Source organism: Hipposideros armiger, unplaced genomic scaffold (assembly GCF_001890085.2).
Source record: "Hipposideros armiger isolate ML-2016 unplaced genomic scaffold, ASM189008v1 scaffold_371, whole genome shotgun sequence".
Taxonomy (NCBI): domain Eukaryota; kingdom Metazoa; phylum Chordata; class Mammalia; order Chiroptera; family Hipposideridae; genus Hipposideros; species Hipposideros armiger.
The window spans coordinates 816763-843556 of record NW_017731721.1 but is presented as its reverse complement, the minus strand read 5'-3'; the positions used below and the strand labels follow the sequence as shown (position 1 = coordinate 843556).

General features: G+C 57.0%; 2 protein-coding genes across 6 annotated transcripts; one reads left to right on the top strand and one right to left on the bottom strand.

Annotated features, from left to right (window-relative positions):
- Positions 1–54: 54 nt before the first annotated feature.
- On the top strand, positions 55–9041 carry MCRS1 (microspherule protein 1). Of its 3 annotated transcripts, XM_019662273.1 has the most exons (15): positions 55–147; positions 1288–1404; positions 1928–2066; positions 2385–2523; positions 3129–3287; positions 3436–3545; positions 4453–4561; positions 4860–4998; positions 6926–7001; positions 7359–7387; positions 7506–7598; positions 7799–7881; positions 8057–8144; positions 8397–8524; positions 8649–9041. In XM_019662273.1, exons 2-15 carry the CDS (start codon positions 1395–1397, stop codon positions 8733–8735), a joined length of 1389 nt encoding a protein of 462 aa, XP_019517818.1. In that variant the 5' UTR covers positions 55–147; positions 1288–1394; the 3' UTR covers positions 8736–9041. The 3 variants fall into 3 exon arrangements, with proteins under 3 accessions (XP_019517818.1, XP_019517819.1, XP_019517820.1); XM_019662274.1 differs by lacking the exons at positions 55–147; positions 1288–1404 and adding an exon at positions 1437–1791; XM_019662275.1 differs by lacking the exons at positions 55–147; positions 1288–1404; positions 1928–2066; positions 2385–2523 and adding an exon at positions 2879–2991.
- On the bottom strand, positions 9032–26794 carry KCNH3 (potassium voltage-gated channel subfamily H member 3). 3 transcript variants are annotated; one of them, XM_019662269.1, is made up of 15 exons: positions 25999–26794; positions 24326–24559; positions 23715–23849; positions 22628–22761; positions 21935–22178; positions 21406–21563; positions 21115–21322; positions 16982–17254; positions 16479–16678; positions 15893–16142; positions 12437–12657; positions 11330–11661; positions 10806–10912; positions 10067–10143; positions 9032–9970 (listed from the first exon to the last, which is right to left on the bottom strand). In XM_019662269.1, exons 1-15 carry the CDS (start codon positions 26072–26074, stop codon positions 9377–9379), a joined length of 3243 nt encoding a protein of 1080 aa, XP_019517814.1. In that variant the 5' UTR covers positions 26075–26794; the 3' UTR covers positions 9032–9376. The 3 variants fall into 3 exon arrangements, with proteins under 3 accessions (XP_019517814.1, XP_019517815.1, XP_019517816.1); XM_019662270.1 differs by having other exon boundaries at positions 24326–24555; positions 25999–26792; XM_019662271.1 differs by having other exon boundaries at positions 24326–24530; positions 25999–26077.

Here is a 26794-nt window from a genome sequence, read left to right as displayed (position 1 = left end):
CGCTCACGTTTCCGGACGAACCGGAAGAGGTTGCGCAGCTACTAGTTCGTAGACCCGGAATTAGACGTACCTCACGGAAGCTGGCTTTGGCCCTGCGGCAGCTGCCGTCGCCGCGGAGAAATTGTTGGAGCTGGCAGCTTAGGAATGGTGAGACCTCGCGGTTCGCCTCTGAGGGTTCTGAGCGGAGTTGGGGGTCAAATGGAGTTTCCCAGAGTGCCGCCGGGCACGACCCCCACCAAGGTTTGGGGCCCCGCCCCGGTAGCGCCCCGAAAATCTGCGCATGCGTGATTTGGACCGGGCCAGAAGCTGGGCCGAGATGTTACGCATGCGCAAAGGTGGCATGTCGAAGGTGGGGTTAGAATTGGCGGAGGCGTTGGTGCACTTCCCCCGCCAGCAGCCCATGGGGCTTAAACCAAGGCTGCGAGAGCATCGGGGTTTATTCGGTGCTTTTTTTTGAGTTGCAGTGCTGACTTCTTAAACACCACTCTATCCCGAGTCCCTGAAACAGACCTGGACCAATCCCCCACCTTGGGTGTGCATTCGAAGGAGAGTGAGGGGCGGAGGGCCGGGAAGGAAGGGGGCGCAGACCCTGCTTCAGTATGTCCTTGAAATCAGGGTCCTTCGCCCTCTCCCCGGGTGTCAAGATTCCCAGCTGTATCCTATGGGGCGGCACGATGAACACACCTGGGCAGAAGGGGCGGGACCTGCACGCGGCGCGCCCCCTGAGTTCCCAGTACCTGAGTTCTCAGGCGTTTACGAGCCATCTCGTCCCGTGGTTAATTCGGGCAGTCCCCAAACCGTTTATTTTAGTTTCCACGAGGTACTACCCACTAAATCTTCAGCTAAAGATGCAAATGGAAAAGGAAAAAAGATAGACTGTGTGGAATTCTATTCTTTTTCCTTCTTTGGCCTGGGTGGGAAGGGGGTGGTGCTGCTGATCTGAGTGGCCAGCTGACAAAAAGAAAAGTGAGTCAAGAATCCCTTGTTCCTGCTAGTTTATATCAAAGTCCTTAACCTAGGGGCTATGAGTAGAATTAGTGGGGTACATGAGCCCCCTAAATAGTATGTGTGTGTGTGCATTTTTCTGGAGTCCATAACTTTGATCATATTCTCAAATGTTAGTGGCCTTCAAAAAGTTCATTATGGTCATGTTGGCAGAATAGAGGCCTGTGTCTTCTTCTGTGTCTTCCCTAGCTTGTGGGACCCTGGGAGACATGTCGCAATATAGGAAGTGAGGCTGGCCAGTTGGAATCCTGAGCCTCAGGAAGCCTCATTTCTCCTTTGCAGAATCTCCTCTCAGCCTCTAAGCTCACCTGGTCAGAATCCTTGGATGAGCCTGTGGGACCCTTCCTAGCCCTGTGGTTTGGAACCAGTGGCTTTGGGACTGTAAGAGGATGGACAAAGGTAGTATGAGGCTGGGCCAGCTCCCCAAATGTTTGGGCGCAAAGCACCTGCTGATTCCACCCTTTGCCTGGCATATATGTCTTTTGGTCCTGGCTGGGAATTGCCACCTCCCCCTGGGCCAGCACCACTAACGTGCCTCTCAGCAGAGGCCACAGTTGACTGACTTGCTGTTGAGCTGCCGCTCTTTGGCATGGCTGCATATTGACGGCAGAGGGAACAGTTATGCCCAGAGCCCAGTGTGTCGGCATCACCAGTCTGACCTGAGCACCGTGTGCTGCACAACGTGACACGTGGCACTGGGAGAACTGCCCAGCGTGGAAGGTCTGGGCCAGGTCTGAGCTCAGATGGGACCTGGATAGCCAAGGAACTCGCATCTTAAAACCTCAGGTGTTGAGGCAGCACATGGGGAGGGCCCAGGAGGGCTGGCAGAGGAAGGGGGTACTGAGAAAGGGACCCATGAGCAAACACTCAAGGCTCTGCTGGACACGTAGGAGGCCTAAGTTCACCACTTCTCTTTTTCTAGATTCTCAGGGGCTGCTAGATTCATCTCTGATGGCATCAGGCACTGCCAGCCGCTCAGAGGATGAGGAATCACTGGCGGGGCAGAAGCGGGCCTCCTCACAGGCCTTGGGCACCATCCCTAAACGGAGAAGCTCCTCCAGGTAGTAAGGGTTTGCCCCTGTTGGGGATGATTACCTGAGACCCATAAGGACCTAAGGATTGGCAGAGCCTTGTGCTTTTCCTGTCCCTACTAAATCCCTGACTGAGGGCAAGGGAGGGAGATCTTAGGTCTTTCATGTGTGGAGTCTGTGGTACAATACCCTGTCATCTCAGGGGTGGGGCATAGCAGTTCCTTGTTCCAGCCACTGAGCCCGATCTGTTAGCACCCAGCTGGGTCTTCCTCTGTCCTGGAGGCTGGGCGTGTGTGAGTGGGTGCCGGGGAGGGGGCAGGAGTTGCTCATTTGTAGGACTCTCCGCAGGTTCATCAAGAGGAAGAAGTTTGATGATGAGTTGGTGGAGAGCAGCCTGGCTAAATCCTCTACCCGGGCAAAGGGGGCCAGTGGGGTGGAACCAGGGCGCTGTTCTGGGAGTGAACCCTCCTCCAGTGAGAAGAAGAAGGTGAAGGATTGGAAGATATTGGGAGGCGGTGAAGGGGATGGGGTCCAGCACCAGATTTTGTGTTTCCCTATAGCCTTTGCCAGCTGGCAAGGGTCCTGCAGAGGAGGCTTATAAGAGGGCCATACTGCCCCACCCTCAACCTCAGATGCCTTCCTCCTAGGCGCCCATCTCTCCCCACACCCCCTTACTTGCTGCACCCCCACCCTGTCAGTGCATCCTGTATCACATTCTGTGTGGGAGGCATGGAGCGTGCATCTATTCTGGGAGCAGACAGCCTGTTCCCAGCATTGCTGGGTGTAAAAATAACCCCCAGGTGGCATTGCTCTGGCCCCAGACACTGTACCAGCAAAAGTGTTTTCCTGGTATCCATCCTTCCCCTCACCCTCCACTCTGGGGTTGGGAGTGCCACCAGCAAAGAGAAGACCCCATATGGTCAAGGACTATGTAGAAGTGCTTTGGTGGGGGCAGGTATTAGAAAGCTGAGCTCCCTACCTGTCTGCTTATTGTTGGCTGGGGCTGCCACACAGTATGTAAAGCTCTAGGCCCAAAGCCCCAGCTGCCCTGATGCCGGCTTGGAGCTCACTGTGTTTCTGTCCTCTGCCCAGGTGTCCAAGGCCCCCAGCACTCCTGTGCCGCCCAGCCCAGCCCCAGCTCCCGGACTCACCAAGCGTGTGAAGAAGAGCAAACAGCCACTTCAGGTGACCAAGGATCTGGGCCGCTGGAAGCCTGCAGATGATCTCCTGCTCATCAATGCTGTGTTGCAGGTAGTGCTTCCCATCCCAGTTTCCGTGTCCTCCTCCCCCCAGCCTCTAGTTCCCAGCCCCCCAGATAGCCCAGCAGTGCCCTGTGGGTGGCAAGGGAAGGGTTCTTTCCAGCTCTAAGTCTGAAGCAAACCTCTCCGGGGCCTCACAGACCAATGACCTGACATCTGTCCACCTGGGTGTGAAGTTCAGCTGCCGCTTCACCCTTCGGGAAGTCCAGGAGCGCTGGTACGCCCTGCTCTACGATCCTGTCATCTCCAAGTGAGTGGGGCTGGCTCCAGCAGTGGGAACTACTGGGGATACCAGAATTCGGCTCCTGGAACAGAAAGAATTGTATAAGGGCCCAAGGAGGGGGCCAGGGAGGCAGGGCTCCTGGGGCCTTGCATCCTCTGGGATGAAACCAGGATGAAAGCTGCTTCGCTTCCTGCTGCCAACCCTGCTAGTCCTGGCCTGATGCCAGAAGCAGGGGGATCTGGAAGCTGAGGAAGCAGCATAGGAGAAAACACCCAAATGAGTGCCAGGAGCCCTGGTTTCACCACTGCGTGCATTGTGGTTTGGGGCAGGTCACCTCCCAACCTTCCCACACTGACACTGCACAATTACTTCCAGCTCCAACAGCCTGAGTTCCAAATAAACCCATGCATACGTGCACCACACACCCTTTCTTCTCAGTCGCTTTGTTTAATGTCATCCAGATTTGGTTGGATGCTTAACACCTATCTTCTACTCTAGCCCCTGGCACTGCTTAAGCTGTAGCCATGGCCTTGATACACCAGGAAACAGGCAGGGCTCAGCTTGGGGAAGGGGAGGTGCTGGGAAGTGGTTAGTGGGTGGCAGCTTTGGCCAAGTAAGGATAAAGGTCTTGGGGAGGGGGCCGTAGTTGGTCTCAGGATCTCCCTCACAACTGGCCTCTAGGGAGCTGTGCCTTCGATCTCTTTGCAGGGTTTGAACACAGGAACTTCATTCAGTTGTCTCAGTTGCCTCTTCATGCTTTTGACAAACCCATGAGGCCCCAGGTGCCATGCTCAGCCTTGGGCTCTTCCTATTGAGGGCCTGGCCTCTCGTCCTGCGTCTCAAAGACCTGCATGTTTTGGAGGAAGTAGGAACCTCATATTGCTTGACAGCCCTCCCTTCAAACCTGCCCTGACCTTGTCTCCTCCCTGCCCAGGCTAGCCTGCCAGGCCATGAGGCAGCTGCACCCAGAGGCCATTGCTGCCATCCAGAGCAAGGCCCTGTTTAGCAAGGCTGAGGAACAGCTGCTGAGCAAAGTGGGATCGGTAAGGTTGAGGGCTGGTAAGGTTGAGGGGCTGGGCAGGGTAGGAGCTGGCCTACCTGGGAAACTGCTGCTGTCGGAGGCTCCACTGCCTGGAAACGTGCCCATGCAGATACGCACACATCTGCAGGGGCCCTTGTGACAGGCTCCTCGGGAAGAGCCAAGCCTCGCTCCCTGGGCAGCCATAGCTGTTGTTTCTTCCAGTTCCTGGTGGGGACTGGCAGGGGGCAGGGGTCGGGGTGGTAAGGCAGAGGCGGAAATGAGAAAACCCAGGTGCCTAGAGCATGCTTCTTGCCCTCCAGACCAGCCAGCCCACCTTGGAGACCTTCCAGAACCTGCTGCACAGACACCCCGATGCCTTCTACCTGGCGCGTACTGCCAAGGCTCTGCAGACCCACTGGCAGCTCATGAAGCAGTATTACCTCCTGGAGGACCAGACAGGTAACTGGCCCCAGCTGGCTGACTGGATATAGGTGTGTGAGTGTGACGTGGTCTGGGCACAGCTGCTCTCAAGTGCCCTGTAACATAATCCTTAGTGTCTTGTTCACCTGCCTTTGCAGCAAAAACCACCTCCTTCCAGAGGGAAGGAAAGTAGTTTCCCACCCAAGAGATGATTTTTTCTAAGCCCTTCTGCCCTTCCCTCTCTTCACCTTCCTTTCTCTGCCTTTTCTCCAACCAGCGGTCATTGCTGTCCTTGCTGTCAGGCTGCCTTCTGACCATTCAGAACTCTCGGCAGGGACTCCACACCACACCCAGTCCTTTGTCTTTCTCCTTCAACAAGGGCCAGAAGGCTCCCTGCTTTATTTCTTCCCTCATCAGACAAAACTCTCTCACTCTCCTAGCGACAAATGCGGAAAGCAGTCTGATTAAACTGCAGGCAACTCTTCAGTTGGATTTGGGATTCAGGGTCAGACTTGCACAGTGCAGCACACTCTGCTCTTACTTCCCAAACATTACTGCCCATTGCCTGCTGTCATTCACACTGCTCTGAAAAGCGAGCTTTGGCCATGCCCTTTACCTTACGACCATGGCCCTGCAGCTCAGTTATTAAAAGATATTCCAGCAAGAGGATTTTGGGAAATCTTGGTCGGGGGGGGGGGGGGGGGGGGGGACCTTTCCACCCTGATGACTTCTGGATTTAGTGCCCGGCCGGCAGCCCACTTTACTCCTGCAGCTTCCATATCTCTGCTGCTTCCTGAGGCTCAGCTAATCGCTGAATTCCCACAGAGAGAACACACACTGTATAAAGTTTCATTTTGCTGTGGTAGCTAGCTGCATCACTGTTTTGAAAGTTATCTTGTGTAATCTTACTTGTTAACTTAAAGGTTTAATTTTTTTCTTCAGGAGTCTTCTTATGTGGGTATTAGAGCTAGGAGTCCCTCAGAACAGGGAGTCCCTCAGAACAGGGAATGTACACTGCTTAACTGGCAAGATTAGCTTGGTGAGATTTCAGGCAGCCATGGTGGGGGAGGGAACATGTGGTAGGCAGTGAGGACACCCCAGGTATTGCCAAAACTAAATCAACAGTTTCACAGCCTCTAACTAGTGGGAGCTACTGCTGAGCTAGTCCTGGGAACCGCTGGCCTTAAGGCAGGAGTTCTCAGATTTCGGAGGCCCCAATTTCTTTTACATTTTGACCAGAAAAAAAAACTGAAAAACTTTATGAAACAATATTTATCCTGAATATATCTGATGGACTCTGATATTAATTATCCTATCTCTGTTTCATTTTTTGGAAAAAATGCAACGAATTTCCTGACCCTTTTTAACGTCATGCATGATCCACAGTTTGAAAAACACTGGCTTAAGGTGGGGCAGCTACCTTCGGCACATCCTTTCTAAGTGGAAACTAACTGGTATGTGCCTCGCAGGCCCTCGCTGAATGGGACAGAAAATGTTCAAGAGCATGTGATGCTTTTGCTGTTTGAGTGTGGAACCTGGGAAGCAGGGCTTGAATCTTGGTTCTGTCTTAAACTAGAGTCACATGGTTGGATCCTCTCGCTCCTATGTCTGTTTTCTCATGTAAAATGAAGCTAATAGCAGTGCTTTCCCTACTTAGGTCAGGGCTGTGTATGTGAGAGCCCTTCGCATACCAGAAAGCCCACCTGAAAGGACAACCTTAATTCCCTTCCCTTTCCAGAACCACTTTTGCCCTCTGTTAACCCCAGGCGGGCTTTGTGCCAAATTAGCATGGAGCCTAATGTGGCATGCACTCTGTTACCTGTATCAGGTTCACTTTTGTTCATTTCAGCACGAAACTGATCCCATGGGCCCAGTTTTTACAGTTTGTCCCCTTAGTTCAGTGGTCTCAGCAGCTTGGGGTTGAGTCGGAGCATCGGCGCTGACCCTCCCTCCGTCTTTTGTTCAGTGCAGCCGCTGCCCAAGGGGGACCAAGTGCTGAACTTCTCCGACGCAGAGGACCTGATTGATGACAGTAAGCTCAAGTGAGTGGCTGGGGCCACAGACGGTACAGAGAGCCGAGTGTCTCCCAGGGGCAGAGCGCCCGGGCCACTCGGCCCTGCCTCTCCTGCTGCCGAGAACAGCCCAGCCTCAGCCTCAGCCTCAAGTTCCAGTTGTAGCTATTGGCCCTGTCTCCTTCCTGAGCACCCCCTCGCCCCCAGTGTGCCTTACCCCACGCCACCCCCCCTGCCGGGAAGGAGGTTAGGCAGAGGCAAGAGGAGCAGCTCGCTGGGCCACCCAGCTAAGGGCTGAGGGAGAGCCTAACAAGCAGAGGAGCCTGATGGTGATGGCAAGTGAGCTAGGAGTGGAGCTTCAGTCATCCTCCTCTTCTTGTTCCCTAGGGACATGCGAGATGAGGTCCTGGAACATGGTGAGTGTGCCCTGGTGGGGACAGTGAGGGGGTGGAAGCTCCTGCCAGAACAGAGAGGACTAGTACAAGGTGCTGGTGACCTTGGAGTGTCCCTGCTTATCACCCAACCTCACCCCAGAGCTGACAGTGGCTGACCGGCGCCAGAAGCGAGAGATTCGGCAGCTGGAACAGGAGCTGCATAAATGGCAGGTGCTAGTAGATAGCATCACAGGTGAGGAGGCCAGGGGACCGGGAGGCGCATGCTTCAACCCTCTTCTCCCCACCCCGAGGGCCTGTGGTTGCCTGGCTAGGTGCACCCTCGTTTCTGGGCCCTGACTCCTTTCCCTCAGTAGACCTTGCACTGGGTCCCACCTTCCGCCCTGTAGCCCTAAGGGGGTGTGCTGTCCCCCACTTGAGCTGCTCCTCCCCCAGGCATGAGCTCTCCGGACTTCGACAACCAGACGCTGGCAGTGCTGCGGGGCCGCATGGTGCGGTACCTGATGCGCTCCCGAGAGGTAAGGCAGGCCCAGCCCTTCCCAACCCCGTCCCCTCTGCCTGGGCTTCCCTCCTCTGTCAGTTTTCCCCTCACTGCCCTTTCTGTCTAGTGCCTGATTTATCATCTTTCCCTGGCCTGTGTGGACCCTTCCCCCAGGCCTCAGGTGCCAGGCCTTACCTTCCCCATTTCCCCAGATCACCCTGGGCAGAGCAACCAAGGATAACCAGATTGATGTAGACCTGTCTTTGGAGGGTCCAGCCTGGAAGATCTCCAGAAAGCAAGGTACCAGCAGGAAGTAGTGTGAGGATATCACTCGCGGCCTCTCACTGCCCTCCCCAGCCCTGGGGCTTTGTCTCCGTAGGCGCTCTCACAGGCCTGCTCGGGCTGATGAGCTGGCATTTCCAGATTTCTAACTTGGGAGTGCTAGGTGCCTTCTAGCCTGTCCCCAGGAAGCAGAGCGGGTACATGGGGGCTTTGGGCTCTCTCCGGCCTCCCCACATCCCATCATCCCCTTTTTCCTCTCTCTTCCCATAGGTGTCATCAAGCTGAAAAACAATGGGGATTTCTTCATTGCCAATGAGGGTCGGCGGCCCATCTACATCGATGGACGGCCCGTGCTGTGTGGCTCCAAATGGCGCCTCAGCAACAACTCGGTGGTGGAGGTGAGCTGGGAGGGAGGCTGGGAGGGAGGTGGAGCGGCCACGTGAGACCAGGGCGTGGTGAGCCAGTATGCAGGCCTGGTCCCCAGCCCCACCTGTCCTCTGCCACCCGTCCCCTCCCACGCAGATTGCCAGCCTGCGATTCGTGTTCCTCATCAACCAGGACCTCATTGCCCTTATCCGAGCGGAGGCTGCCAAGATCGCGCCACAGTGAGGCATGGTGGCAGAACTGTGGCCTGTTTCCCCTGCCATGCTAGCTCCCTGGAGCTGGGAACTAGGCTCCTGGAAAAACAAGAGTAGGCAGCAGGAGCCCCAACTGACGGCCCATTGATCTGAGCCTCTGTGGGGAGGGGCTGGGACCCTGTGGCTTCCTTAGAGCCAGAGCCCCTCCCCATCTCTGAAAAACCACCCTCCCTCCTACCCTCAGATCCCCACCTTCACCCCTTTGTCTCCAGCTGATTAGCTTCAGACTTCCCCTTTATTTTTCTTTTGTAAATAAAAAGCACTGAGTTCCAAAGTAGTTTCTTTTATTGTTATTTTTTAATATAAAAAAATGTGGGGACAGGTGAGATAGGGGCACATGCAGGGGATGGCAGAACCCCTTCTTGGCCTCAGACTGAGGAGGAGCCCCACAAGCAGGGCCCGGAGATTCCTAGCCTGGGGCCTGCCCCTGAGGCTACAGCCCACCCTCCATGAGAGCCAGGGGCCAGGCCTGCCTTGGCTTCAGGATCCCCGCCCTGAGCCAGCGGGCAGCCTGGTGTCCCAGGGGGTGGCTGCTGCCCTTCCTCTTCCCCGAGGTCAGGCAGAGCAGCAGATGGCAGCATGTCTGGCAACACTGAGTTCTGGGGCTGGCAGTCAGACCCCTGTGCCTTCTTCCTGGGTCCACTGGACCGTGCCAGAGCCATGGCAGCCAATAAGCACCATCTCCAGGCTATGGGGTTCCCAGGGCAAGGCCAGGCCCCCTGACCCTGGCGGAGGCTCTCCGGTGCTGGCAGCCTCAGCCTGGCTCACGGGCTCAGGGGGCCCAGTCCTAGCCCCTTCCTCAGGAGGAGGTGAGCCAGGAGTGCTGGCCTCAGGGCAGAGTTCTGAGCCTGGGGGCTCTGAGTCAGAGGTGGAGGTCCAAAAAGCTGTGGCTCGAGGCCAGGGGGAGCTCTGAGAGGCTGGGGGACCCCAGGGCCAGGGTGCCACAAGAGGAGGGGGTCCTGGACGAGGGTGGGGCCAGGTCCCACTCAAGACAGAGCCAGCTGGATGCTGCTGGCAGTAGGAGGTCGTCCCAGTGTCTACACACAGAGGTTGCAGGAGCCCAGAGGTGCTGGCTGGGCATGGCCCCTCTCCCGACACCCGGGGGCATGGGCCCTCCCCATGAGGCGCCAGGATGAGTTGCACGGCCTGGCGCAGAGACTGCAGCCCCTCCCGCATCTGCAGGACCTGCTCAGACAACTCCATCACCTGCAGGGAGGGCGGAGGGTGGGTCAGGGTGGAGCAGGGACCTTAGGCAACAGCAGGGCCCTCTCCCCGCCCTGCCTCCACCTGCCCCTCACCTACCGCCTGCCGGAGCTTATCCAGTGTGTCTGTGTTCCCTGCCTCGCTGGGCCCGAGGGGGACAGTGAGCAGGCCATTCTCTGTGGATAGTAAAACGGGGTCACTAGCCAGGGCGAGTGACAGGAGACAGCGCAGGGTTCAGGTATGTGCCCCAGTTAGCACAGACCACATTGGCCTGGCAGGGCCTGACACCAGGAAGGGCCACTTCCAGTCTTGCCCAGGTTGCTGAATTCTGCCCAAACTGCCAGGGGGCCTCGAGCACACTGTGCCACGCTTTGCCCTTGGGGAAGCTGCTTTCTGTGCCCCGCTCTTGTTCTGTCCTCCAGGGACATAGACACTCCTGGGAACTCATTGCCTGATCCACTCCCAGGGCTGCCTGGCCTGGCTGGGGGCCATTTTCAACGCTGCTTCCTCAGCCCTCCGTCCTCCCAGTGAGCCAAACGTTGTGCTAAGGGTCTTAGCAACATTCTCTTATTTAACATGCACAACCATTTTACAGACTGGAGCTGGGCAAGAACCAGTCACACTGCTAGAGAGCTGACAGCAGACTCAAGCCCGTTCCCAGCTACCTTCCAATACCAAGGTGCTAGTATTAACCCCCAAACTCCCTGCCCATACCATGCAGGTGGGTTAGGGGCAAAAGGGCTTCCAGGCAAAGTCTGTACCCTGCCAGTTTCTCAGAGGTTCACGGGGCAAAGGGACTGCCCTGCTGCCCTCCCCCCCTTGATCCGAGCCCCAGTACCTGGTCCAGGGGAGGGGCTGCTGCTACATTCCGGGCCAGACTGCCCCACACGGAAAGAGAACTTGGGCTGGTCAGAGCCACAGCCATCCTCTATGCCATCTACTACCCTGTGGACACAGACACCAGAACAATAAATCAATGGACAGTTAGCCACTGTGGTGGTTTCCTGGGACAAGATGCCCCAGGATCCTCACACAGAGACTGCAGGAGCTGTGGGCCAGGGGGTTTGGGGCCCCAAGAAAAAGGTGACATAAGGTCCGTTCTCCTAGGAGCTTGCAGTTTCACTAGAAATGCAGGCTTGAGACAGGAAACAGCAAGGGAGTTCTGAGCAGTGTATGGCCGTGCGGGGAGAGAATGGTGGGGTGGAGCAACAGGGAGGTGAAGGAGTCAAGGAAAGCTTCCCGGAGGAGGTTAGGAGGGATTAGGATGAAGGATGGGCACCTACAGCAAGGGTGTGCCTGGCCAGGGCCCCAGCCCTATCACCACCATTTCTGCCAGAGTGTAGTGGCCCAGGGCCTGCTCACCTCGGGCTCAGATCCGGGGGCACATTCCATGGCACAGGGGGCAGCCGCAGCCCTTCTAAGCTCTGAGGGCGAGCAGAGCGGCCAGCCTCAGCCTGTGAAGCCCCTGCCCTGCCCAATCGCCCTCTGCCGCCTAGCCGGGGCCGGGGCGCAGTTCGACGTGGGGATAGGAGCTTGGCAGCTGAGGAAGAGGAGGTGCAGCCAGGGGACAGCAGGGGGCTGGAGGGCTCATCAGCTGGGGCTGGTGAGGCTGCAGGGCCTTGTTCCCCATCTGTCTCCTTCTCCTCCAGCGTGGACATGAGGGTGTTGTCGCCGCTCAGGGAGCTGGTTTCCACCTGCGGAGAGCGGGGGACAGGGAACTGACATGGATAGCCCTTGTTGTGACCCACTCATCCCCCACCCCAGCCTCATCTCCCCAGAAGAGCCATTTTGTTAAACAGGATGCCCAGTATCTCCCACCTTGCAGAGGAAGAGACTCAGTAAGGGGGTAGGGAGTGGAGGGAGGGCTGCTTTTCTGCTGCCACCACCAAAGCCACCAGGCCCTGGAGATATTTGCTGCCCCTCAAAATTCTAGCTGTGTGGCTTGTTCCCTTAGGCTAACTGAATTATCCAAGAGAACACAGTACTAAAAACTGGTTTGAAATTGGTGACAGAAACCAGGAAAATTCAAAAGCCCGTCAGAGCAGTCCTGTTTCACCGTTAAGAAGTGGGGAGATGCAGGGCTCTCTTCACGGGTGGCCTGGATGGCTGTGCATGGCTCTGCCCACCCTGCCCCGTGGACACCATCCCTCATCTTCACTTTCTCCTTTTCTGGTACCAGTGGACTTGGCTGCCCTACCCTGAGACTTTACTCTGGATGGGCCCGGCTGTCTCAGATGGGCCAGGGAGAGCCAGGAAGGGTAGCTAAACATGGCTGGGCTCTAAAGGACAGAGTGTGGGTATGAAGGGACAAGCAGACTGAGTGTAGACCCCACACACACACACCATGCACAGGGGGTGTTCACCCAGGCCATGTGCTCACACAGCACCTCCACAAACCCCAGCCTCTGCCCACCTCACCAGGCTCCCTGGCAGCCCAGCCGCCTCCATGCACGTACCCAGCGTCCTCACCTCCGCGGGGCCTCCTCCAGCACCGAGGTTGTAGCTGAGCTCCCCTCGGAGGCCTCGGCTGAAGCACGGGGCAAACTCAGGGTACAGTGCCAGGCTCTCATGCAGCCCAGCCAGCTGCAGACACTGCAGGACACAGTATGTCAGCCCTTTCACGTCGGCATTGGCCTTGACCACCTGCTCGCGACGACGGGGTAGCTCACAGCCAATCAGATCACCCTTCCCTGGGGAGAGGAAGCAGAGGTCAGCGAGCCTACCCTTCAGCCACTAGAGGGAAGTCGAGCGGAGGCTGCTGAGCTTTCCTGGTGGGCTGAGTGGGGCCTTACCACTACGGGGTCTGAAGGCAGGACAGGTGAGCAGAGAGGCCTGGGCCCTGGTAGACCCTGCTGCCTGCCTCACTGGCTCCTCAGACAGGGGTGGGGTGAAGAGCACTATGAACCAGGTGCTCCGGCACATTTGGGATCAAAGCCACTGTGCAGAAACACATCTGAATTTTAGTCACCAATTCTAGTGGCTCCCAGCCTGCCTGGGGATCAGCATCCTCTGGGAAAATTAACCAATCAGACTCCCAGGCCCTATCCCTACCTACAGAATCAGAATATCTACCAGAGACCCACAATCAGATAGTTTTCCAGCCTCCCAGGTGATTCAGATGTAGCTTATCCGGGAACAGTGTGTGGAATCAGCTTAGTTCTCCATGTGGCACAGTGAAAATGTCAGGTGGCCACGTTACTTAATCTTCCTGAGCCCAGGTGCCTCGAGTCTCTGCAATGGATCCTGTATTAACTGTGGTGCTTTCTCGATCTTACCAGCAGGTGTCAATGGAGGGTTTCCCCACCACCCAGCTGAGACTGCCACCTGGCTGACAGAGATTGTAAAACGGCATCAATTAGAGTGTAACATCAATTAAGAGTCTGCATCCCAATCTCAGAGATGTTAAATGGTGGGGGGAAAAAATGTGTTGTCTTAGAATCAATGAAACACGGCGTCTCCGAGTTAGTGGAGATAAAGTGCCTGACACATAGGCGACCAATCGAAGTTCTTCTTTCCCTCCCATCCTGACGAGAGTCCCCTATAGATCCTTCCCCACAGGGATGGTGTGCTATCAGGACTCACAGCCCTCACAAGCCAGCTCAACCCATGGCCAGACAGTTCACAAGATTAGAAAGCGTTTCCTTATCCTTAAGGAAGAAGATGGATCACCGCCACCCCCGCTGTGGACTGCCTCATGCTGCCAGCAGAACTCTAAATGTTCATGGACTTTTGCTCAAACTTTAGAGTAGAAAATGCATCACTGTTAAATCTTATTTTCTTGGTTTCAGGCCACCCTTCTGGCTCCTTCTGAGAGCTGTCTGGATCTCACTGTGATCATCTGATGAATGAGCTCTTTCTTCTCGTGTGTCATCTGGAAATAGGATAAGTGTGTATTTCTTGTCTTCATCCAAGAAGTGAGATAAAAATGAGAGCCAGGACAGGACCAAGGACAGAGTTCCGTGCCACCGGTCTCAGGGCCCAGAGACCGCCCTCCAGGCTGGCATCTCAGCCAGAGCCTCCAGCTCAGATCATCAAGCCCTGTAAGTTTCTCCCAGCACCATCACCCAGCCCACCTCTTTTCATCTTGCCTCCTTCTTCCCCCACAACCGACTTTGCACACTTAGCTGTTAGTTCATACACAGAGGGAGGGGCTAGCATCAACACTGCTAGATGCACAGTGAGCCTTAGCTACCAGGAGCAGGAAGGAGGTACCTTAAATTAAGGAGGCAGGTAGGGGATGGGGTGAAGGCAGAGCAGAAAACCAGGTTATGGGGAACCAGGCATGCTCGAGTCACCCAGAGCCAACAAGTCAACAGAGGGACAGTTCATCCAGAACATACGAGCAGGGACAGGATGGGTCAAAGGCAGCATAAGTCCTGGTGCTGGAGACATTCTGGAGGCAAAGGCCCAGGGCACAGGTGGTAGCCTTCCATGAGGATCTGTCTTCAAATTGAACGTGGCTATTCTGAGACCTGGTGCCTGGTATCAGTGAAGAGATGCTCTTGCAGGACCCATGCCAGCTCCCAGCCACACCGCTTCCTTGGCTCCAAGTTGAAACCATCTGTTTAATAATCTACTTGACAATCTTGCTTTGGAGTGACCAGTCTGCAGTTGTCAAAATCTGTCTTTTTGCTCCTCTGACTCTCCCCAGTTCCCCATAATTTCTAAAGGATTGCCAGCCATATGTGAGTGGCCATAACTCCATGTGCTCAGAGTTCTGGCATAAACTGCATCTTGGCCCAGAAGCCAAACTCATGAATGACGTAAAGGGAAGGACGTAGCAGCCTCTCGCCTCTCTCAGCTCCAAAACCCCCTGATGATATTTCTCCTGTTTCCTGTCAGAACATCGTCTTCCTCAAGGGAGAGAAGATGGACACGCAGTAGCTGCTGGGCATCCGGTCTTTCTGGTTCTCCAGCTTGGTGAAATACCTCAGCCTTTCTGGTCGTCACATGTTCCCACAGTGAGTCTACAAGCCTTTGGCTGCCTGAGCATTTGGCTGTGGTCAGGACACCACCTCCTTCCCATCCAGTCCTGTCCCAGAGTGCTCCCACCTTTTGGGGCCATTGCTGACAGCCTCCCACAGCCCGAGCGCCCTGCGTTTCCCGGATGTGCTGCACTTCCAGGCATCCTGAAACCAAGCGCTTACTGCAGCACACAAGCAGAGCACCTGGGAGCACAGTGTATCAAGACAGAGGTTTAGAGGCAACAGGCCTAGCTCTAACCCCAGCCTACAAACTCATTAACCTCTGGGAACCTCAGTCTCCTATTCAACACAGGAAAATAACAGTTTCTCACTCTGGGTTTTGAGGTTTGTTTGAGATGAAGGTCTAAGGGGCAGAGGGCTGGCCCCGCTGTGAGACCCTGAGGTCGGCACTAATATGATGCTGATTCCATAACTGCACTCTCTTCTTCCCTGTCTAGGGAACAGATTCTTTTATCTTCACCTCTTTCTTTGGCCAAGAGGGGAGTATACACACTGAAGCTGAGCTCTGATGTCCCTGGGCCTGCTCAGTCATCTGCACACTCTGCAGCCCAGCGGTGGTGAGGAGCCCTGCAAGGATAACTTCCAATCTTCCCTTTTCCAGCCCTGTCTGAACACTCTCTCCAGCACTTCCATCCTCAGCATTTGCATTTCCTCCTTGACAGGAAGCGCTGCTCCCCTTTGTCCTCTCATAGACTAAAGGCTGGTCCTCCACTCACTCTGTCCTCCAACACCCTCAAGATCATTTCCACCTCCTCGTGTGGCCACCTTGTGATTACTGGGTCTGCTGTAAACTTTGCCCCGGGGCTTCCTGGCTACTCCTGCCTCCATCCTGGCTGGTTTTCCCCAGGTGGTCTTGCCTGGGTTCCCTCTCTAGGTTTTCTGAAGATGGGGCCATCTGCCTCCCACAAGCCCCTACACCCTCTCTCCCACCCTCACAAACCTAGGATGGCAAGCACGGTGCCACCCTTGAGCACCTCCATGGAGCCGGAACAGACGAAGTAGAGGGCCTGGAGGGCATCGCCTTGGTGAATGAGGTACTCGCCGGGAGTGCAGAAAGCAGGCCGCAGGGCCAGGGACAGTGACCGCAGGCAGCCGCGGCTCGCTGCCTCAAACAGGGGCAGCTGCAGGACCTCCTTGTGCAGGTGCATGGCAATGTCTGCGCGAAGCTCGTCTGGGAGGCTCTGCAGCAGCTGTGGGTGGAGAGCAGGGCTGGGCTTGGGGTGGCAGAAGGGGAGGCGGCCTCCAGCCAGCCCACAGGGTCCAATCTGCAAGGGGGCGCTGTCTCCCTCTCAACCACTTTAGTCCCTCCATAAGTAGCCCAGTTTTCCTCTTCCAGACCTAACAAAGGCGGAGAGGGCCCTCCGAGCCCTCTGTCCCATACTGCTGTCCCCCCAGGAGAGGGCGGAGGCAGGGAGACCAGAATTCTGCATTCCTTGCCCCCCAACCCACTCCTGAGAACATTAGGCCAAGCGCACACCCCTTGAGGGAGCAAAGGCTGCAAGGGCCAGCCCTGCAGTCCTGCGCACCTCTGTGGTGTCGATGCCGTTGTTCACTGCCCAAGTTGCCTGGAAGTACTCGAGCATGCGCTGCTTGAGGGGCTTGGGGATGCGGTGGATGCGAATGTAGTCTCGCAGGTCGCGGGTGCGGCTGTGGTACAGAAAGCGGCGGGCGTACATGCGCTGGATGATGGCCGTCACGTTCCCAAACACCACTGCGTGCATCAGGGCTGGGGAGGGTGTCGAGAGGGGGTCACCGCCGAGAGTGGCCTGGCCCGGCCTGACACCATGCTGGACACATCTGTCCTATCTCCCCCCGCCTCGCCCCACCACATTCCTAGGCAAGGCATGTGTGCTGCTGTGTGGCATGGAGTCCTGCAGCCAAGTGGGCTCTGCCGGCCCCAGCCTCCAGTTCCTTGGGCCCTCTACAGCAGAACCTCTAGGAAGAACCTCGGGACCCTGGGAGAGGTGGAGAGGGAGGGGCCGCCGGGGACAGGAGTCTGGGAATGGGCCCAGAGAGTGTCAGGCCTCACCACCAATGAGCATGGTGCAGATGGAGAAGATCTTCTCCGTATCCGTGTTGGCCGACACATTGCCAAAGCCCACGCTGGTGAGGCTGCTGAGTGCGAAGTAGAGGGAGGTGATGTAGGCACTGCGCAGTGATGGTCCGCCCAGGAGCTCCAGCCCCGTCCTGTTGGCCTCGCTGCTACAGTTGTCACTCTGGCCAGAGCTGTTCCCCACGGCTGGGCTCTGGCCCACCAGGTAGTAGGGCGTCTCTAGTCGGCGGGCCAACTCCTGCAGCCAGCCTGGGAAGGGGATAGGTGGCCCTGAGTGAGCAGGACAGCACTGCCACACTGTAGGTGCAGGTGTACCTGTTGGTACACCGGGGTGGAGGACATGTGGATACAGATCTACCCCCATGGCTTCCCACCACTTTCTTCCTCGGCCCGCCCAGCACTCCCCTCTCCACCCCCTCAGCCCTCAGCAAATCATGAGAACAAGGCTGAGGCTGTCATCTCCCCAGCCTGAATCCTATCAGTGCCGAGGATGGAGCAAGGAGCGCTGTGCCCTCTTCCCTGCAGCTGGCACTAATCCCAGACAATTTTCTCCAGGGCCACATGGGTGAGGCCACCTCCTCTGCTCTGTCCACCCAGACTCCTCTTGCTCTTTCTTTGAGCTCGCCTGCTCCAGAAAGCTACCCCCCTCCTCCCCCCGTTCAGCCTCATCTCTCCCCACAACCACACACACCACCCAAATGCACACACGTTCTCAAGCACAGCGACCTGGATATGTGCATACACACCATCGAGGCTATACACATGCTCCGCACACTCATGAAGACAAGGGCATACACGTGTGAGCACATTCACAGGTGCATGGCCATGGCCACTCACACAGAAGAGGCCTGTGCACACTTGGGAGATAGACAAGGCTACACAGGCACTTGCACACTGGCACATGGGTTGGGGAGGGCACACACTTACATGGACACAAGCACACAGGTGAGGACCCTCAAAAGGCCACAGATAGGTAGCCACCTGCAGACACAGGCCAGCCTGGGCCACTAGGTGGAGGCCAAAGATCACTTGTCTCCCCACCAACCCCACATTCTCTGAGCTGCCTGCAGTCACTGAGCCTAGGTTGTAGGAGTTCTAGGGTATTGGATGGGGGACTCCAGGGTTCCTGTCAGAGCTGGGGGCCATGGGAGCAAGGGAGAGAGGGTAGATTAGCTGATCTAGAATGGAGGCGCAGAGGGTAAGTGCAGGGAGTGGGCTCAGGATCACAGGCTGCAATGGGACCCCCCTCTCCACATTCACTCTGCCCCTGCCACCTCAACACACCCCAGCCTCCCTGCTCCACACTCTCAACACCTTACACACGCTGTCCCCCATGATCCCAACTCCCTTCTCACCCACCCATTCATTCAGGAACCTGATGGATGTGGCCAGGAGCTGGGGGAACCCACAGGAGCTTACTGCAGGATAGGAGTTACACCTCAGACGTACACAAGGCCTGAGTGCCACACGACGAGGCTCAAACCAACATGCAATGGGCTAGGGCTAGAAGGCTTCCTGGAAGAGGGGACATTTGTGCTTGGTCTCAAAAAATGGGTAGAGTTTTGATACAAAGAAACTGGGGGGGGGGGGGGAACGGTTATTCCTGATCTAGGGGAAGCCAAATCTCCAGATGGAGAGAAGTATAGGCAAGCAGACCTGCTTAGCTAGAAGGGGGAATGGGAGTTCACACTGGGGCACCAAATTCCAGGTTATGGAATTCGGAGGGAATGTGATGAGGCCAGAGCCAAGGTGAGGATTCCTCCTTCTGTTACTTGCCGTGTTCTGTGAGAATGCAGGGACTATGCAAAACTTTTCAGTCATGAGTTGGGCCTGAGGTGAAACCAATTAGCAGGTGAGGAGAGTAGGAGACCGCTGGAGGGAGAAACAGGAGGATGAGGGAAGGGTGGCAAAGGGTCATCTCTGTCTTGGCCTGAGGCAGCAGCTGCTGCTCCTGCAGCTGGTGAAGGGATGGTGTCTCTGTGTGGGAAGGGTCAGGCTGGCAAAGGCTTTTCTGGAGGCTGGTGGCTTTCATACTGTGAAATGCCCTGAGCAATTTCCCTCAGGATTTAGCACTATCTTTTGAAAGTCCAGCCCATCTCCACTTGGCTCATAAGAATCTGGGGCAGGAACTGTGGCTACACCGTGGGCGGGTGGAGCAGGGGAACCATGACAAGGACTCAGCAGGAAGGTGCCTCCCACAAAGAGCCAGGCCAGCAGGAGGCGCCACTCTCCACCAACGGACATCCTTCCAGGGCTGGACTTTGGGGGATCCAACCCAGATGGGAGGCTAGATGTGGGGACGGGGGGGGAGAATGATATGAAAGACTTGGAAACTCCCCAAATATGTACTAGCACCAGACCCAAATAGAACAAAAGCACTCTAGAACTTAGGGTTCAAGGGTGCAAGAATGACCATGTGTATTTGCAAAATAGTCAGCCAACCCCCCACATGCCCATGCTCTCCATGTGGGGCCCAGAGCCTTCTGGGAGGAGCCAAAGGTGATCCTAATGTCAGTTCCACAGCCCCTGTGAAGTGGCCAGAACAAAGGATTCACATGGACTTAAGACCCAGGGTGTGTGGGTCCTGCCTCGGGGTGGGGGAACTGACCCAGGAATTTGGTGTCTCAGACCACTTTGGGGTCAGAGCTGTGTGTCACCATTATCCATCTTCTGGCTCCCTGACTAAGTTTGCTGGGTGGCTGTCTGAGCCCAGAGCAGCCTCACCACAGCCTCCCTGTGGGAAGGGCAAGAACCATGGGGCTGACACTGCCAGGAACATATGTGCTCAGCAACTAGAGCGCTTCGGGAACATCCAGGTGGGCCCGCTGGGCGACACACAGGGCTCTGTGGGCTTGGCGAAGGAGAGAGGATTCATCCCTGGGAGCCTCCTCATCCCTGGGAACTGATCAGAGTGAGTTTCTAAGGCCAACCTGGACCCCACCAAGGAGCGGACAGTCATGAGAGGCCGTCTGAACAGCTGGTCTCTTGCCCACTGACTGGAAATAGGTGCTAAAGGCCAGCTACTGGACAGTGACCAGAGGTCTGGAGGGCATGGGAGGAAGAAAGTGTGCTGAATTTTGGAGCTGCGATTATGCAGAGTTAAGAATTGGCTGGGACAGAATGGTTTGGAGTTCGAGAGAGAAAGGATGGTGGCTGAGATGTTCACATAATGGTACCCGTGGAATCGCCAAGGGAGGACAAGGTGAGGAGGCAGGAGGGATCTGAGGAAAGCCTGGAACAGGGAGGGCTGGGGCAGGAGGCAGCCCAGCCCAGGGCAGAGGTAGAACATTTCCAAGGAGTGTGGTGGGCAGGGCCAGGTGCTACAGGGACTGCAAGGGGACGAAGGGTTTGGCCCCAGAAAGATACTGTGACCTTATGGGTGACATTCTGGAATGAGAGGCGGAGGTGGAAGCCCTCCTAGCAGGAGTTAAGATGTGAGTGGGAGGTAAGCAGAGGGAGGAGTTGTGAAAGTGGAGGTGAAATGAAGGAGAGTGAAGACACTGGTGGGACATAGAAAAAGGAAGCATTTTAGGCTGGAGGAGGGCTGAGAAGCAGCCGGGAGAGATGCAGCCGGGAGGTGACAAGAGTGGGGACAGGGGCTTAGGAGCTTCAGAGAGGGTAGTGACCAAGTGCCCGGCATCAGAGCAACCCTGGAGGGTAGTGGCTCCCTGCACAACCTTCTCCTGAGAGGGTTAGGGTTCCCAGCCGGGAAGGCGCTCGAAGAATGTGAAAAGTTTGGACACAAGGTCAATAATAGTGAATGGGACTCCCCCAGGCATCCCACCCCACTTTTTTCACAATGCTCTGCTGCTGGAGAACAGGCCTACTGTGAGGTGGCAGCTGCCACACTCACACCTGCACATACATGCGCGTGCACCAGCCCCCACATTCTTCTTACAAACATGTCTACTTGCCCGCACGTTCCTGTGACACACACGTTAAGTGCACACACATGTAGACTTGCACACATATCTCTGACACTGTATCAGCTCACAAACATGCCTGGACACACACTTGCACTCACATTTCCCTGACACATGCACACGCGAGTAGACACACTCCAAGGCAGGTTATGTATGCACACCCTCCCCTGGGGACCCCCCCAGTACCGATCTCGGGCAGCTCAGAGGCGCTGCTCTCAATCTCCCGCTGGCCAATGTAGAACCAGACGCAGGCCACCCAGTGGGCAAGCAGGGCGAACACAGCCATGAGCAGGGTCAGCACCACCGCGCTGTACTGTGAGTAGCGGTCCAGCCGGGGGAGCAGGCGCAGGAGGCGCAACAGCCGCACGGTCTTCAGTAGGTGAGCCCCGAAATACTGAGGTGGGGGAGGGCAGGAGGTCACCCCTGGGCCGGCCCCGCCGGCACGTCCCAAAGCCCACCCTGCCCAGCCACACTGACCACATTGACCTTGAAGGCCTGTAGCAGGTCGAAGGGCAGAGCCGCGATGACATCCAGCAGGAACCAGGTGGTAATGTAGTGTAGGCAAATGGACTTGGGGGCAAACACGACCTGGCCCGACTTGGACACGAACGTGGTGCGGAAATTCAGCACGATGTCTGCGGAATGTCCGGGTGGGAGTTGGCACAGGGTGGGGGAGGAGTCACTCTTTACTGGGCACCTGTTCAGTATTCAACACTGTCTTGGGCGCTTGGCCTGCAGTAACTCTAAAAGGCGGACACTGCTATGCCTATTTGATGGAGGGAGAAACTGAGGCTTGGAGGTGCTGTCCCTGGCTCAGGGTCACATAACCCATTAGTGGTAGACACACTAGGTTTGGAACCTAGGTCTGATTTCAAAGCCCACAGGTTATAAATAGGAGGAGGGCAAGGGGGACACTTGTGAGGCACTGGAGCCATACAGACTATCCTCACCGAAGCCTGAGGGAAACCTGGCATAGGGTGGGGTGGGAGGCACAGAGGGCACCTACCAAGAATGAAGAGGACCTCCACGGCCAGGTCACAGACGCTGGGGGGGCCGCGGGCGGCACTGGGCTCCCGGGCGGTGCTCACACACACACTGTAGGGCACGGTGACGGCCACATAGAGGGTGGCGAGCAGGATGAAGCCATCCCAAGTGGCCCTCAACGCCCCACAGTGCAGCAGGATGAATGGTGACTTCCGGATAGCAGCTACTTTGTACTCAGGCAAATTTGGCTTCTCCCCAAACACCCCCTGAGTAAGGCAGGGCAAGTCCAGGCAGGGAGGATAGGAAATTGGTACAGGCTGAGTTTGGATAGGGTCCAGGACAGGCATCCACCTCCTTTCCCTCCCTGCATCCGCAAAGCAAACTCTAATGTAGGCATTAGAGTCCCCATGTTATAGATCAGAAGACTAAGGATCAGGGAGGTCAAGTGACTTAGCTAAGGTCACACAGCTGCTTAGGGGAGGAGCCAGGATTGAGCTAAGGCCCACCTGACCCCAGGGCTAAGACTCTCCTCTTTACCTTTGATGGATCAGGCATGTGACACTCCTTCCCTCAGTCACAACACCCAAAGTGCTTGTGTGGCCTGTGTGGCACCCCAAACATTCTCTTTGTGGTGGGCTCAGTTCCCCCCTCCATCTCCTTAGCCTTCCCCTACCCTGCCCCAACCCTCAGACACACACCCTAGTGCTCAATCCACCTTATTGAGCTTGTGCTTGCCCTTGGGCTGCTTCTGCAGGTGCCCAGACAGGTGGTAGAGTACAGCCCGGCTCCGCCGCCTGTTGGCATTGAAGCCTTTGGCTCCTGCCCGGCCATATCGGCGCCGGCCACCACCTGCAAAAGAAGAGGGGCCCATGAGGATGATGGTGGGAAGGTCTTGGGTGTAGAACACCAGTGGTTGGCCCATGGATGGGTCTGGCTCATTGACTAGTTAGTCTGTTTAGAGTTGGGGGCTCCAGCATTCCTCACATCCTAGGGTCACTTGCCACACCCAGCAATGGGCAACCCTATGGGTGCTTAAAGACACTACTCCCACTGCCTGCTTCCAGGAGGAGGTTTGAACACAGCAAGGCAGGAGAGGATCTCCACAGGGAAAGGCCTAGGAATGGAGGGGAGAGGTGATTCCCTGGGGTGTGGGGAGTGCAGCGTGAGCAGAAGGCCATAAGGCAGAGTTGCAAGAGCTCAGAGAAGGAGCCCAGGGTCCAGGTGCAGGGACCACAGAGGACTTAAAATTGTGGAGAGGCCTACCCAGAGCTGGGGATGAGGGAGTGGAGCATGGAGAGTACCCAGCATCCCCAAGTGACAAAGAGACCTTGGAGCAGGTTCAGGAGAGAGCTTGGTGAGCTGTCCAAGGGCCTCCCTCAGCCCTGGGAGGATACAAGAAAGGCAAGACCCCAAGGGCTTAAAAGAGGGCTTTGGCCAGGGCTTCCCAATCAGGTTTTCTTGAGGAAAAGGCACAGGGGTGGGGGGTGGGAGGGTGGGGGGGTGTGTGGAGAGGCTGTGCTCAGCTTCACTCAGAAAATGGAACTTCACAGGCACAGTGGAGTTTGTTTGCTTTCAGCTTCTTAGTAAAGTTGACTTCAAAACTCCAACTGTGTCTCCACCTCTCTATTGGAAACAAACTTTCCATACCTGAGCATGTGGAGGAGAGCAGCAAAGGCCTTTCAGCCAGCAGAATGGGAGTGAATGAGTGCAAGTGGGTAGGTGGGTGGGTGGGAGGACCCAGGAGCCCAGACCTGAGGTACCCAGCCATAGCAGCTAAATCAACAGCCCCACAGGGGACCCACCTGTCTCCTTCCATTTGTCGGGACCCCCTCGGTTCTTGGTGTCACTGATGTCCTTGTGAGAGACCAGGAAGAGAGCCACCTCCCCTTTCTCATTCTTGATGGGTATCACATCCAGGAGACACCAGAATGGGAGCCCTGGGCACAAAGACAGACTCAGCCCAGCTCCCATTCTCCACCCTGCCCAAAGTGCAGAGGCTCCACTGAACCCCTGGCTGAGACACAAGGAGGGTCCTGGGAGGGGAGCGGCAGCCTGCCCCACTTAGAACAGGGCTTGATGGAGCAGGATGGGGAAAGGCAAGGGAAAGGAGGGATGCCTGTCAGACATGTGTGTTCATAATCTGTCCTGTTGACATGGGGACATTTTCCTGCTGGGGTGAGAAACTCAAGATAGGAAACTTGAGTGGAGGCTGAGGCTGGGGTGAGGATGGAAGAGAAAAGGGCCAGGGCCAGAGGTGGGGTGGGGTGGAGGGAGAGGCGGTGGGTATGTGGGAAGGTGGGATGAGATGGGGAGATGGAGAAGATGAACATGGAAAGGAGGGACAAAGGATGGGGTGGGTGCCAGGCTGGGGGAGACTGAAGAGGTGAGGCAGACTGGCCAGGTGGCCCCTCACCACTCTTCCGGTACAGGATCAGCTCCGCCTTGAACTCCTTGTGCTCATCCAGGGCCTTGCGGATTTGTTGACGCACAAGCTCACTGGTGTCTGGCCCATAGAGGAAGGAGCAGGCACAGCCCCGCTGCATGACCTCAGCCCGGGAGAAACCCGTGAGGTCACAGAAGCCATCAGAGCAGTAGACCACAGGGAAGAGCCCTGCCACCTGGGCGTTGCCCAGCACAAAGTTACTGTCTGCAAGAGAGCACCTCTCAGAGAAGCCATTGGCTCAAGAGCCCCCGAGTCCAACCACCCCTGATTTCCCAAATGCCTGCAACCAAAGGTGGGCTTTACAAAATCCAGGAATTGTGCGGGCATGCACCCATGTGTTAGGTGGGGGAGTGGACAAGGTGAGGGCAGGAGCTGTTTATGAACAGGAATGAGTGTGTCACTGCCCCACTCCCAGCAGTATCTATGAGTGTATTCGAGAATCAGCATGTGTAAACAGAGGTTGGTGAATGAAGCCCTGTGTGAGCATTGTGCCCTGTAGAGAGTGTCCTGAGCAGTTAAGGCTAAGGGGTGGGTTTGAGGATGCCCAAAGGAGGACCACAGCACAGGCTCTAGGCCAGCCTCAGCCCCACCCCACCTTTGTCAGGCTCACTCACCAGCCAGATAACCAAGCTGGCTGTCTGGCTCCTCCCACTGGAACCCACCTGGACTGGGAGGCAGTCCAGGCCACCATCCATTCTGTACTCTGTTTGAGCCCCAGCTAGGTGACCTGGCTTAGGAATTAGTGATTGTGATTGAGAATGGGGGTGTTAGAGTGGTAGCTGAACCGTTGCCTGGAGCCAGGAATGTATTGGGGAGTGGGGGGCGCTGAATCAGCAGGCTGCAGGAGCCAAGCATATAGCAAAGCAGATGGAGAAGCCTGTGGGGGTGGGGGGGCTCAGTGATGGGTTCCCACCCGCTTCCTATCAGGAACTGGAGACCATGGAGGACGCTAGGCAGAGAGCTGGGAAGCCCCACTGGGGGTGAGTGTGAAGGAAGAGGAGGGGGAGGGGGCTTTCACGACTTTCCTTGTGCTCAGAGCCTCGGGAACCCACAATCCAGAAGCGCTGGTCGCCTTCTCCAAACTTTCCCAGTCATGGTGGGCGTCCCCCCTAACCTATCTTTTTGGGGCTAGCGGACTCCATGGGTTTAGGCTGGTGGGTTCAGGCAGTGAGGTGAGCGTGACCAAACGGTTTGCTCCAGAGTCCCGCCTACTCTACCTCTGTTTGCAAACCTCCTTTATAAATCTGTTTTTTGAGCCCTCTAGGCTGTCCCCGAGCACGACGCCCCTGCCTCCCTTTCACCTCGCTAATTCGAGGGTAGTAGGTGGGATAGCGCCAGACGCTGGGTTGGGATGGGTTAGAGATTGACTAGGTCGGGGTTCGAGCCCCAGCGAACAGACGCCAAGGCCCCAAACCCGGAGACCTGTAGCCGTTTTGCCTGGCCTGGGACAGTGTTGACTCTGAACTTTTGCGGGGAACAGAGTCTGGAAAGAGACGGTGGTCCCAGCTAAAAGTGGGGCGCGGGGGTAAGGAGGGAGGGTGAGAGCAAAAGGGCCGCAGGCCGAGATGTGGGGTGCAGGACCCGCGGGAACCCTGGCAGGGGACGGCTCGTCCGGGAGCCAGTGGGATAAGGGTCGGACTCACGCGTGCCGTCGAAGCGCGTGGCGATGGTGTCCAGAAAGGTGTTCTGCGGCGCCAAGAGTCCCCGCATGGCCGGCATCTTAGGCGGCCCTGGCCGCCCGCCCCATGCCTCCGGGGCGCGGGGTCTCAGCGCGGGGGGAGGGAGCCCAGCTCGGCCGCCCCCCGCCAGGCCCCGCGCCCCCTAGCGCAGCCGTCGGGGGGAAATGCCCACCCCGGGCTCGCAGGCCCGGTTAGCCGCCCGCGCGCGAGGGGGCGTCCCCGTCGTCGGGGCCCGGAGCATGGCGCGCGGCCCCTCGCGCTCTGGCCGCCCACGAATCCCGGCTCGGGGCTCCGCGCCCAATGCGCTCTCAGCACCTTCCTCTCGCTGCGGCGGCGACAGCGGCTTCCGTTTCGACTGCGGATCTGCTCCCGCTCAGGCTCCGCTGGGCGCCGGGTCCCCGCAGCTCCCTCCGTCTGTCGGGGAGAAGCGGCAGCCTCCCTCCCTCTGGCGCCCGCCGCCCGCACCAGGGTAACCATGGAGACCGGGCACACCCAAGCAGGGCCGCCTCCTTAAAGGGACAGGCCTCCCACAGAGGGATCCCCCTCCCTTTGGGACCTCAGTGGGGGCAGAGGAGGAGGCAGCCCTCCTACCTCTGCCACCCGGGACTCCCCAAGCCATCCCCTGTGCCACACGGAGAACCACGGGCGAGCGTCAGGTCCCGCTGGGGCTACTCAGCCGCAGGGGCAAGGCGTCTTTCTCTGAAGCGGGGAGTTCTCAGAGCCTCGCAGCCTCTCCTCCCCAGGAGGAGCCTGAGGAGAT